The sequence below is a fragment of the Pseudonaja textilis genome, chromosome 1 (genome assembly GCF_049901715.1).
Source record: "Pseudonaja textilis isolate UNSWEBS1 chromosome 1, rPseTex1.2, whole genome shotgun sequence".
NCBI classification, from domain to species: domain Eukaryota; kingdom Metazoa; phylum Chordata; class Lepidosauria; order Squamata; family Elapidae; genus Pseudonaja; species Pseudonaja textilis.
Genome location: NC_141990.1, coordinates 51,791,130 through 51,805,483, shown reverse-complemented (window position 1 = coordinate 51,805,483; position 14,354 = coordinate 51,791,130). Strand labels below are relative to the sequence as shown.

The 14,354-nt window shown below is 39.0% G+C and overlaps 1 protein-coding gene across 1 annotated transcript in view; it reads right to left on the bottom strand.

Moving 5' to 3' along the window:
• Positions 1-14,354, bottom strand: part of DNAH14 (dynein axonemal heavy chain 14) — a 244,663-nt gene that overhangs the window by 172,793 nt on the left and 57,516 nt on the right. Inside the window, 3 exon segments of the mRNA XM_087929036.1 lie at positions 2,011-2,085; positions 9,577-9,695; positions 9,895-9,999. Of these exon segments, the coding sequence (XP_087785162.1) occupies positions 2,011-2,085; positions 9,577-9,695; positions 9,895-9,999 (299 nt within the window).

The following is a 14,354-nucleotide window of genomic DNA, read 5'->3' as shown; positions in this document are numbered from 1 at the left end:
GGAAGAGGTTGCACATCTCTGGCAGAAAGAACCAGAGCTTCTTGACACGAGAGCAGCTGCCGCCTTGCTCATACCTGTTCATCCAAGCTGTTGGGTATTGCCCCAGTTCTTTCCGTCAGAGCTGCACAGCCTTTTATTCCAATTCTAGCTATGCCCTTGGCACTCACTGCTACTGGAGCCCAGCAGTGGTTCCCCTTGCTCCAACCAGCAGCCTCTGCTTGCATCCAGAAGTCAGCGGCCAGGCGGGAGGGGGCCAAGGTGGGGTGCCATTTCCAGACTAGTCCGGACGGCAGATGGGCGAGCAGGCAGCCCTCAGGGTGATGTGGTGATGGCAGAGGCTGTAGCATGCCACGACCGTTTGCTTTCTTTGCTGCGCTGGGGCTGAGACTGAGAGGGGTGGCAGAAGTGCACCAAAAGGGAAGATGGGAAATCCTGGGGCTGCTTCCCGCAGCTGCACCATGCTGCCCACCCCTGCCATGGTGCTCCGAAAGGGAGGGTGGATGGATGTTTTGGAGCTGCTGCTTTCTTTGTTCTCCCACCGGCTGCTGCTCTGGAACTCGCCTGATCAGTTCGTCCCAGACCAAGTGTGTGTGTGTCACGAGAGTTTGGTGTGTGTGTGTGTGTGCGTGTGTGTGTGTGAGAGAGAGAGAGAAGGAAGGAAGGGCAAGAAAGAGAAAGCATGAACGAAAGAGCATGAAAGAAAGAAAGAAGAAAGAAAGAGGAGGAAAGAAAGAGGAGGGGGAAAGAAAGAAAGAAAGAAAGAAAGAAAGAAAGAAAGAAAGAAAGAAAGAAAGAAAGAAAGAAAGAAAGAAAGAAAGAAAGAAAGAAAAACAAATAGGAAGAAGGAAAGAAAGAGAGGGAGGGAGAGAGGAGAAAAGGAATGGGATATATTGAGGGAGGGAGGGAGAGAGAGGAAGAGAAAGAGAGAGAAAGAAAGAGAGAGGGAAAGAGAAAGAGAGAGAAGGAAGAGACAAGAAAGAAAAAAGGGAGAGAAAGAAAAAGGGAGAAAGGAAGAGAAGGGAAGAAAGGAAAGAAAGAGGGATGGAAGGAAGGGACAGAAAGAGAAAGAAAGAGAGGGAGGAGAAAGTGAATGAGATGGATGGATGGATAGATACATGGAAGGCGGGAGGGAGGGAGAAACAAAAAAAAAGGAGACAAACCCCGGCTTCAGAAAACTCTTTGAAACAGCAATCTACAGCTAGCCTGTGAGGGATCTCGGAGGTCATCTTCTAGTCCAACCGCCTGCTCCAGCAAGGTTAGAAGAGAGAGTGTGTGTGTGTGTGTGTGTGTGTGTGTGTGTGTGTGTGTGTGTGTGTGTGTGCATGGCTGTCAAAACTCCAAAAACAGGTCAAGTAACTCTGGGGAGGTCAGCCATTAATTAGAACACTTGCTAAGCAACCGGCCATTAAGCGAGGACCACTTGTATTTGGTTTGCCAGTCACATGGCCACGCCTGCCCAGTCACATGACCACAATGCCATACCAAGCCAGTCACATGACCACCAAGCCATGCCCACCCAGCAAGCCATGCCCACCCAGCAAGCCATGCCCACCCACATGACCACCAAGCCACACCCACAAATTAAGCCACGACCACAGAACCGGTTGTTAAAAAAAGTTGAATCCCACGCCTGCTCCAGGTTACTTACAGGAAGATTATTGATAATAGAATTATATTTTTCAAGAGACAGGGATATATAACTCATAATATATAATTCCCTTATAACATTAATATGTAGCATCCTACAGGCTACCGTATACTGATGACAAAGAATTGCCACCAATAGAACAAAGTGGAGAGGACTCTGATCTCATTAACATATTCTGGTCCCAGGGTGGGGACCTGGAAAATTATTCAACCCTTTGATTTGGTTCTTCATCATGATTGTTCCCAATTGTCAATAAATATTTAAAGATGAGTTTGTTTTGAACAAACTGTGTACCAATTTAAAAAAACCTGATGACTGATCAACTATATTGGTAGCTTTTCATATGATTAACATATACTTACTTTCTTACCATATTGTACATGGTATTCTCAACATTTTTAAGCCATTGTTCAACAGAACCTCTAATACGAACACCCCTATGAAAGAGAATTTAAAATTCAGTTTTTAGGAATAAAGACACATTTTAATGTTTAATATTTTTATAAATTAGTAAAAATACACCTCCAATGGCCAGTATCAATCATTTGAAAACAAAAATACATTTTGAGAATACAACTTTATTTTGTCTTGAAACTAAACCAAGCTAACAAATTAGTTTTCAGATTTGTGTCCAAGCTTGGGGGACTGTGAAACAGAGTCAATTTTTTAGCTATGTTGAGGGCACTATATGATTATCTATATTGCGCTATTGTGCTATGTCTGTCAGCTCTGAGATTCAGCTGCCAAGTATGAAAAGTGGGGTGGAGGAGTTGGAAAGTTAAGGTTATTCCATAAGTTGCATTAAGAAATTCCAGCTGCAGTTAATTGGTTCTCGTGATTAATGGAGTGTAGAAGTGGGAGGAGAGGTGGGTTTTGGTAACACACGGGAAAATGACTTTCACTTTTGGAAATGGCTTAGAAGTACCAGAGCTGTTCCTAATAAATCAGTTGGAGATTATATTGTCTCGGAGTGACTGATTACCACGGATAATTTCTGGATGCCTAACAATGTCTTTATTTGTTGTTTATTTTAATATTTAGTATTTTTAATGTTTTATCATGTACATGAGATGATTATATACATTTCATCAGATTGTTTTCCCCAGCTTTGTGAGGAATAATATCTGCATGGCTGGAGATTCACCTTCAAAGGTTAGCACAACAGCATGTAAAAGCAAGCTCTCTTTCCCTCTTTTATCATTTCTTCTTTCATCATGTTTTCTCTGTATTCTGAGCAGGTAGATAAATGCAAATGTGTTAAGGGAAGGAAGGAAGGAAGGAAGGAAGGAAGGAAGGAAGGAAGGAAGGAAGGAAGGAAGGAAGGAAGGAAGGAAGGAAGGAAGGAAGGAAAGAGGGAGGGAGGGAGGGAAGGAGTTATGAGTGTGGTATTGTGCATGAGAATTAAAGCTTAACATGCTTGAAAGTTGATTAATTGCTTATGATGGAAACATGTGAGATTCTTATGCATGCAATTTCCCCACCCCTTCCTTTACATCAGTGTTGTCAAACTTAAGGCCCAGAGGCCAGATCCAGGCCAGATCAATCCCACCGGGCTGCCCTGGAAACAGCAGATTGGCCCGCAGTGCCTCTTGTCAGCCTCCATGATGCTTCCTTGCTGTTGGTTGTCACAGAAACAGGGAGGGGGGAAGTTTGGCATGGCGGAGGGGAGTTTTCTGGAGAATGGAGATGATGTCTGTGTGAACCAAGTGTGGGGGGATGCTCTCATGCTCACTGCGCAACTGCATGGACGTGTTTATGCCCAGCCAAGGTCAACTGTCTCAGTATACCAGGGGGAAAAACACCTGAAGATGTACCCCACATGACACCATACCACTGAAGATTTGACGTCCAGTCTGGATCCTTGGGGGAGGGAACTTGGAATAACTTTCAATATGTAATTTTTGCGCCTATTGCCTCAAAACTTGCTTTTCTTTCGTTGCTATCACTTCTAACTCAGTAAAAGTACCTTTTCTCTACAAACATGGAGTTGGAGGATTTCTTTCTTTGGTTTTGAATGGAGACACATCTGACATTAAGAAAGATCTGCTTTATCAGCCAACCCAGTGATAAATTCTACCATGGGGGCTGAGCAAACAATGTCTAACCAAGGCAGCAATCAGGAGGACCTGGAAGCCGCTGGGTCAACCCCCTCCAGTCCCACCAGGGGAGGGAGAAAACTGAATGGCTGCCAGAATTGCAAACTGAGAAGCCAGTCCCAGCCAAATGGTCATTAGGTGTAGGACAAATGAAGATTCCTGAAGAGCTTCCCTCTGGAGTAACTGCTGCCAGATGCTGGCATGGAGAGGCTGCTTGGCAGGAGGATGACAAAGAAGATCTCCTGTTGACTCAGGCCCTGCATCTCCTACACAAAGCTCTTGAGAATTGGAGAGCAGGGGGAAAGGTATGCTTTGCCTACACGTGAAGAGGCTGGGGAAGCGCCGGACTGTTGCTGTTGCTGGCCCTGGCTGAGCTAAAGGAACCACTTCTGGGTTAGCAAAGGCTTCTCCTTTAGCTCAGCCAGGGCCAGCAACAGCAACAGCTCCAGGAATTCAAGAGGCTTCATACCCAGCCCCCCCATGGGGGGGGGGGGCAGTCCCCCAGAGGTGCCAAATTCCAAAGGTTCCTCTGATGGAAGTAAAATATGAAGATCCTAAAGTTCTGGGATTTTTCCTAGCCCAAGTTTGGAATCAAGCCCTCCGAGCCCATTTTGAAGAGCCCCTTGCTGAACATAAGGCAAGGATCAGGATGAAAACCATAAACTAGGGGTGAAGGTCGGTGGCTGTATATACCCAGGAGTTTTGTGAGTTGGCATGCCATATGTGTGGGTGGTCCCAAGAGGCTCTACAAAGATGGTGTCAATCTCTGCCAAGAACTGGAGACTTCAATCAATAAACCATGTTACTCACACTTGTAGAGTTGAAATTGAAGAGTTTATTGCTGTGTTCCCAATCGTGGCTAAGAGCTGTAACAACGAATGTCCGTGTAAAGTCAGCATCGAAAAGTTAACTCCCAACATTGTTTTATCCATCCCTGTCCAATTACCTCTGCCCCACCCTAAACTGCCCATTACCTAATTATCCACGCCACCACCCTGTGCCTAATTACACCACGCCTAAGCTAATATTATGTTCCTCCCTTCAACCTATCTCCTATTATTATCCTAAATAACAATGATCACTTCGCTTCACAAGCCCAGCACTGTGTTAAAGCCAAACAGTGTTAAAGCCAAACATTGCAAAAAGACATCCATCTGTATTATCTGAGTTCCAAGGCTACACAGCCCTCCTACATTCCAAAGTTGACTTCTGAGGCTGTGAAATGTCACCCACAACCCTCCCTCCCTTCTTTGCTGGTCTGGATCGGCTGCCTGCCAAGTTGCAATGCTGGACTTGAAGTGCAGATCAGGGATTCACAGCTATCAGAGATTCCCAGCTCCAAGGCACAGCTGTAATGTCGGGCTTCAGGACGCTGGTAAGATGTAGAGCCCGACAGATGGGCTCAATGAGATGTAAAGCTGTATCTCCCAAGGGGCTCCTCGAGACCTTCAGCACTGGTATTTGTTGGCAGCTGATGTGGAGATTGATCTGGCCAGAAACTGGCACCGTGGGGGCCAAAACTGGAAGAAGTCTCCACCTTCTACCCTGAGAGAGGCCCCTAGAGCTACTAGAAACAGATCAGCTGCAAAATCAAGGTCCACGGCTTGTTTCAGATATGGGAAGGAGGGGCATCGAGCTGCTGATTGTCTTGCAAAACTGGATTAAAACCAACACCCGCTGGAGGGAAGAAGGTCGAAAAGCTGCCAGCCAAACATCTTGAAACAGCCCTGAAGGGCATGGAAGTCTTTTTTATTTATTTTTTTGAAAATTTTATTGATTTTTAAGAACAAACGTAAACAAACAAAACATAAAACATCTTTTTTGAAAGCAGCATAATCCCGGGTTACATCTCTTCGTACAGACAAATTCAAATTCATGCTCATTTTTATATTCCATTCCATATCTTATTACTATTCTACATTTTCTCTATAGCTTCTCCCCTTTTTTCACTTTCTTAATTTTATTTTATTTATTTCATCTCAATTCAGATCATTATACTTATATTCTTTGTCTGTCCTGTTTCAACTGTCTACTATCTTTTCTCATTAAACAAAATTTCTCCTGTAATCACTGATTGGGATTTATAGGCACTGATTGCCTTTACATCTTTCCCCTAAAATATAACACTTAATATAATACATAATTTCCATTCAGATTCTGCTTGGTACATGCTAAAGCTACACACTGTATTTTGAAAAAAGAAAAAATTATAAATATATAATATAATTAAAACAACAATCCATTCCAATTCAATTTTATCATTAATATTAATATTCATTTAAATCTTATCATTTTACACATTACTTTTCAAATAGGTATCATACTTCTATGGGAACACTTATAAACTTTCCATAGTTAATTCCCCCACTCTTCACTTATATTTTAATAAAACATTGAGTAATTAAAATGTTCCCGTTCTTTCCTAATTCAGTTTTCTCATTTATTTTATTTCATTTATTTTATTCACAAAAATTTCACTAAGTTACACTAAGTATTTTATCCCTCTTTTTAATCACATGTTGTTTCCAATTTTCTAACATTGTTTCTATTACAAATATAACAATACAATCTTATGTATCTTTACAGAATCCCTTTTTCAGTTAAATTTTCACCCATTATCTCTGAATAGGTCGTTTCTTTACATCTTGCTCCAAACCTTTGTAACTTCTCTTCCTTTCCTTTTTCCCTCTCTTCTTCTCTCTCCCCTTTTTACCCCCCTGTCTCTCCACCTCCATTTCCCTCTTCTGTATTCCCTTTTCTGTTGCTTTCCAACATTATATCCCCTTTTCAAATTATTTTTCCCTTTTTGGGGTGTTTTTTTAAGTCTTAAATTCTCCATTCTCTTTCCCCCCTTTTCCCTTTCTTCCCCAGATAGAATTACTTGTTCATTAAAAATGGCTTCTTCTTTGTCCCCATCTTCTTGTTGCACAGTCTTTTCTTGTAGTTTCTCGTAGGTACAGATCGCCATTTCTAAGAATTGAAAAACGGAGCCAAAAGAGCCCTTCCCTTCTTGTGACTCTTCTTTATATTTTTTAAATTCCATTTTCAGTTCATCCAGAAGTGATGCCATTGTTAAAAAATTTAAACCACCACCCAATTGTTTTTAGTCATTCATATATAATATCCAAAAGTCCAAAAGTCACCAAGAATCCAAATACACACAAGCTGTTTCTTTTTACACTTCTTCTTTTTTCACTTTCTCTTCCTGGGGTTACTATTTAGTTACAAAGTTCCAGTTAAAAAGTATCTTTTAGAAGTCTTATTGAGATTTTACTTTAGATTCTTTTAAAGTCTAGGCAGTCTCCTCCCTCCAGATCCTGCCCTTATTTCTTTTCCTCTCCCTTCCTGCTTATAGAGAAAAAATTTTTTAGTGTTCAGAAATCTTTACTGTCCCTTTGGCATTTAATTATATTTCCAGCTTAATTGCCTATTAGTGCCAAAGCGGATTTTTCCGATTTCTTATTCAGTTCTCTTCATTGTCAATGGAAGGAGAGAGAAGGAAAAAAAAAACCTTCCCTTTTCACTTTCATTCGCTGCTTCCAACTCTTCTTTGGGAGCGATGTTATCGTTTATAAAATTTAAATTCCAGGGTACCTTAGTTGTTGCTTTTTAACCCGGTCAGCCAAAACTTTCACTTCTTATCTTCCTCCTGAACTTTCTTTTCCGGTTGAGTGCTTCTTTGAGGTGGCCATTTCTGACCACCGCTCCTACCGCCTTCGGGAAAGGGAGTTTGACCAGCTGAAGAGGAGAGATGCGGCTCTCCTCGACCCTTCTGGCGATCTCCCCCTTCTTCACCACCTCTACGGGGTGGCTTAGCCCCAAAGCCAGCTGACTTGGGGCGCTCCAGCAGCGAGCCCAGGCAGAAACCATGCACGATCGTGGATTCCTGCCTGCTGCCGAAGCCCTGCAAACCAGAAGTCGGCATGGAAGTCCTTGAGTTCGCTCCTCTGGAACAGGAGTTGGGAACTCGACCACTCCAGGGGAGAGCAAAACCAACTCTGACCTGCTGGTAAGTTGACAAGTGGGCCCCATGACCATCCCAGTGGAGTTAAGGGTGCCTTCATCTGGCACCCAAGGGAAGATGTTAGCCCTTTTGGACTCTGGGTGTACAAGGTGCGTAATTAGCAGTGGTAGAGAAACTAGGGCTGAGACTAAGGACATTGAAAGTGCCCATAGCATTTTGCCAGTTGGATGGATCAGTAGCTGGGGGTGGCCCGGGTCACTTTGTGATGGAGCTAGTGGAAATGTGGATAGGGGACCACTGAGAGACTTTGTGTTTTATTGTGGCCCCTGGGGTGGAGCGTCCCCTCCTACTTGGATTGCCCTGGCTCTGGAAATGAAATCGTCATGTAAACTGGAGGAAGGGATTGTTGTGCATTGGTCCCATCCAGCCGCAGGGGGGGAAGTCCCTCAGTTATAGCCAAGACCATAAGAGAGTTGGCATCAGTGGCAAGTGAACACATAGCTGGGGAGGAGAAAATCCCAAAGGAATATTGGGACCTCAGGGAGGCATTCAGCGAAAGGGCTTCAGATGTGCTCCTACCTCATCACTCCACAGACTGCAGCAGACAGATCCTCCCTCCCTAAGCCAAAGCTCTACTCTATGACCCCATGAGAGCTAGAAGAATTGCGAACTTTTATTGATAAAAACCTAACCGCTAGGCCACGAATGGCTGCCCTGGTGTTATTCTGTGAAAAAAAATATGGTTCTTATCATCTCTGCGTTGACTACAAAAATCTTTTACTTTTACTCAGTGAAAGTACCTTTTATCTACAAACATGGAATTGGGGGATTTCTTTCTTGGGTTTTGAATGGAGGCATGTCTGACTCTCTCTGTCAATGAAAATGGACATTTTCTGCCATGATGGCCTCCTGCAGCCCTCTGCCAGTAAAAACAGAGCTCTGTCGTGGAAAAAAATGGGGCCTGGAGGGAGACACAGCCCACTCGAGCTCTGTTTTCACTGGCAGGAGGCTGCAGGAGGTTGTTGCGGCTGAAAATGGAGATCGGGAGTCTGTTTTTGCTGGTAGAGTGCTCAGGCCACCACAGGCGCCCCCGACATGAGTGATGTCAAGCTGGCCATGCCCACCCTGGCCATGCCTATCCTGGCCCCCGAGATCGAAAACAATCCTGATGCAGCCTTCAATGAAATCGAGTTTGACACCCCTGCTTTACATAGTACCCTTTTCTACCTACTTCATTTTTAAAAGGTTATTGTCCCTTTGGAATGAGATTCCCCTGCAAAATTTAAAGAAGTCCCACCCTATTGGTATTTCAAAGGGCCTTAAAGATCTGAAAATGCCTTAAAAATCAGGTTATTCGCTCAGGTCTTTGGAGTAGATGCCCCTTTCTGTTTCCCCTGGTTTGTTTGTCCCCTCCATCATTATTCTTTCATTTTGTGCTTTTTTATATGCTTTGTTTTTAAATGTTTTAACAATTGTAAATTGCCCAGCGTTGCTAAGAGTTGGGTGGTATATAAATTAAATTAACTGTTATTAACTGTTCACAACAATGTGAAATCAAAGTTGCTGGTTCTTTTGCTATTGGCCTTCATATGCATGAGTCTTTAGATGGCTTACAATATATACATAGAAGTTTGTTATTTAATTGAACTTAAATAGTTCCTATCCATATCACTCATTAATAATGAATTTAATATTGTATACTATACTCTTCTTTACATGTTATTGTAACTCTGGCATTTTATTAATTCTTTTTCTTGGAATCAAAAATATACTGTAAAATTGAAAAAAAATGCTTGCATGACTGTGAAAACTTTTCCTTATTGAATTTGACTTATATTTGATAAATTTAAAGAAATAGCATACTGTACTTTGGTATTAGAAGAATCTCTCCTTCAGCAGATCTGATCATTAAAATCACTGGAGGTGTCTGATGTTGCGGTCGTATATATAACTTCCTCACGTTTGAAAAACATTTCATAAGATGAGGCTGTATCACAGATATGAGGCAAATATTATTTATTTGATGGATGAATTAGAAAGTAATGATAAAAATTATTTGTTCACAAGTTAAAATGTTAGAAAGACAATAAAATTAGTAATTTGAATAAGATATTTAAAAATACATGATTGCATTAAAATGGCTAAACTGACAAAAGTCATTTTATATATCTGATAATGAACATTACCTGTACAACATCAGGATTTTTACTTTCAGCTACTATTTCAAGGAGTTCTGCATTGCTGAGAAAATAAAATCTTGGGAAAATCATACGTTTAACTTCAAGATACTCCTGATGGAAAATTAAAAAGTAGATTTTTAATATTAAAAATAATAAAGTGAAATAAAATTAGAAACTATAATGAGCTTGTTTTTCACTGTCTTCAGTTTTATCAGAACAACTTAAGTGCAATATTTAGTTCAAAAAAGACAGTGCAGCTATGTAATTTTTCTAGATAAGGTTAGTGGGACAAGATGTCATATGCTCAGTAGTATGCTGGCAAATATTTAACAACCAGCTGTTCAGGAGCATTGTGGACAGACACACCATACCACTACCATCAAACAGCTAGTTAGCATGTCAGCCATTGTAGTTCAACTAACCGTATAACTATACTCTCAAACAATTCACAAAATGTCAGGTATGAATTTAACAATTGGCTCTCAAAAGCTATTATGAGCCAGTTCCAGCACACCACTGCTCATATTGAAGATACATTTTTTACACACAATACCAATATAAAACATGTATCTCCAGTACATGTCATCCTCACCCACTAACAATCTTTGTTTAATGCAATAAACTAGAACTTTTCATATAAACTGTTTTTCATCAGAATGGGGTTATTATTTAATTTGGAAACACTGAAGTACTTTAGAAATCTAAAATTTGTGAAATCCAGAATATAATTTTTATTTTTTTAATTAATATTTTTATTTTAAATACAAATAATACAGACATAATACATATACATCTAAATACAAAAAAAAGAAAAAAAAGGAAAAAAAATACAAATATTACAGTGCACCCCACCCCTGGAGACCATTTTTTTTCTTATAATTCTCCTTCTATAACAATTAACAGATTCACTATATATTCCAATTGTGCCCTTATCCCTTCCAAAAGGACATATATTCTTGAGTAGGTTTATTCCCTTTGCCTTCCACCAACACTTTTTATAAAATCCCCTCATATTTCATTAAAATTGTTTGCTTTAACCATTCTTTTTTAAATTTAATTTCTATTGTTAATTTATCATTTGTTGCAATTTCATTATACCACTCATTTCTTTGAATATCCCAATTTTGTTCCCAATATTTAGCCATCACTAATCTAGCAGCCATTATCAAATTTACAATCAATTCCTTTTCTGTTTCATTTATATCCCGTTTTTCCACCAGTGCAATTCTCGGTGACATATCTAAATTTAGATTCAAAAGTGCATTAACTTCTCTAAACACCATGTCCCATATTTTTTGTGCACTATCACATTCCCATTACATATGTTTATATGTTCCACCCTCTTTCTTGCACCTCCAACAAATATTTGTATATTTACCATCTATTTGATTTAATTTATGTGGTGTTAGGTACCACCTCCATATCACTTTATATCCATTTTCCTTAACTCTGACATATTCTTATATACTCTTCTATTCCAAATATTTTTCCAATCATTATCATTTATTTCTCCTAAATCTGATTCCCAAATTAATTTTAAACCTTTTGCCTGCTCTTCTAATTCAGTTAATATTCTATATATTTTCCCAATTCTTCCTTTACCTCTATATTCTTTATTCATATCACATTCTTTTATAATCATTTCAAATTTTGTTAACTGTCTATATTCTGACATCCTTCTTCCACTTTTATCCATTTTTCTAATTGTATCAAATTCAACCAATTTAATATCTGATAAAACATTCTTTAACTGTGTTATATTCTTTATCTTGTTCTTTCAGTCTTCCCTTTTATATATCTGATTTTCTTTTAATATACTAATCCATTCTTTCAATTCAATCTTAGGGAATTTCTCCATTTCCACCACTGGTGTTAAAGGAGAAATTCCTGGCATTAACCGGTATCTCCATTTATTCCATAATTCTATCAAATGTTTTAAAAAGGGATTTTGAATCCTCCTAGCAATTTTTTTAATATCCATTTTAAACCAATAAGTTTCTATCGGATCACCTATTTCTCTTAATTCTTTCAATTCTATATCCCTCCATATGAAATCTCTAGTTACTGCTGTAATATCTGGGATCACCTTTAATTGATTATTGATATCCAATAATTTCTAACATTTGGAAGACCCAGTCCACCCTTTTTTAATGGTTCATACCATAATGCTTTACTTATTCTTGCTCTCTTGCCTCCATTACAATGCACCTCCAGCAATTTCTGTATTTGTTTTAATTCTTGAACAGAAAATTTAATTGGGATCATCCAAAGCAAAAAATTAATTTTTGGTAAAACTTTCATTTTTACCATTGCAATTCTTCCAAAGCATGATAATTTTACTATTTGATCTTTTATATCTTTCTGTAACTTTTCATAATACTATCTACTATTTTTAATTTATATTTTCCTTTCAATACATCCATTTCTTCTTTACTATGGTTATATAACATCATTTCTGATTTTTTCCCAATTTATTTGTAATCTGCTATATTTTCCAAATTCATTCAGCTGTAAGTATATCCTCTCTATGATAACTACGGGATTTTGAAATGTTAATGATGTATCATCTGCAAATAAATTTATTTTAGTTTTCTTCTGTACACCAATTACTTCAATCAATGAATCTTCCCTAATTGCATTTGCCAAAACCTCCATCAATAATGCAAATAATACTGGAGATAAAGGGTAATCTTGTCTCGTTCCTCGGCTTAAGGTTATTGTCTCTGAAACACCATCATTTATAACTATTCTCACTTTATTCTTTGAATATAATTGATTTATCACTTTTCTAAATGTTTTTCCAAAACCTAACTTTTCTATTAATATCTTCAATGTTGGCCATTCCATACAATCAGAAGCCTTAAATACATCTAATGCTAATACACCTGCCTTCAATTTTTGATTCTTTATATAATAACCTATGTTTAATACTCTTCTTACTACATCTGACATTTGTCGGCCTCTTATAAATCCACACTGGTCATTTTTAATATAATTTTTTATAAATATATTCAATCTATCTGCCAATATTGCTGTAAAAATCTTAGCATCCTGATTAATCGGGCATATTGGTCTATATGATCTTGGGTTTGTATGATCTTTACCTGGTTTCACTATCAATATTATCAAGGATTGCTTCCAGGAACTTGGAATATTTTTCCCTTCCATTATTTTATTAAACATTATCTTCATATTCGGCACCAATAGTCCTTTAAAATGTTATAATATTCTACACCTAGTCCTTCTAACCCTGGTGCCTTACTTATTTTCGATTTGTTAATAACTTCCACTATTTCCTTTTCTTCTATTTATGATTCCATTATTTCTTTATCGTATTCTTGAATTTTACAATTTAAATTATTTTCTATATATGCCTGACTTTCATTCATATTTATGTCATTTCCTTTATATAACTTTTCAAAGAACTTCTGAAATATCAACAACTTTTCTCTCATCATGTTACATCTTTCCCCCTTATCTTTCTGTATTACTCCAATCAGGCTTTTTGCCTTTTTAACTTGTGTGGCTCTAGCCAACATTCTAGAATTTTTATTACTATTTTCATAAAACTCCCTGTTTAAATATATTAGATTTCTTCAAACCTGTTCTGTCTCAATATTTTGCAATTTCTTTTCTTTTAGCTGATAGTTCTAACATAATCCTATTTCTGCTTTCTATATATTTACTCTCTAGTTCCCTAATTTTTTCCTCCAACTATTTAATATATTTATCTTTTTATTTTTTTTATATTATAACAGTATTTTATCCCTAAACTTCTCACTAGTGCTTTCATTGCATCCCATGTTACATCTATATTACTGTCTCCATATTTCTTTTAACCCCCTTTCCATTTTTTCTAAAGTCTCTTTATTTTCCAAAATCCTCAAATCCATTTCCATCTACTTGCCTGTTTATAATCACTATCTGTTCTGTCGCCAGTAAAGAGACTCGCAGACCGGAGTTGAATTCAGCTCTTTAATAATAACAGTAACTTCAACTGCAGTCGAACCGCAGTAGCCCTTTTTATAGCAGCTTGCAACCAATGACATTTAGTTAAACTTCCCACTGCTACTGGCGGCCAATCAGGTACTAACGTTACTAACCAATCGTATCGTTGCTTCTGTTAACCAATAGGAACATCGCCCTAGAAGTCTCTATTTAAATACACTACACCCCTCCCCTCTTGGTTCGTTCCAACGTAACGTACTCGTGCAGGTAGGCGGGGCTCTTGTGAGTCCTTGTTGACCTGCACAGTTCAGTCCCTGTGTTGGTCTCCACTGGTTCGGACAGGCCAGCTGTCCATTCCTCTCTTCCCTCTGGAATCTCCTGGAAGGGTGCCTCAACCATGCCGCTTCGGTCGTGTCTTGGGTTTGTTGGTCTTACTCTGCGGTCTGGGCTTGCTGGATGGGCAGCGTGGTCTCCTCGTTGTGTGTGTGGGCAGGTCGAGTCGACCTGGGTGCTTCTCC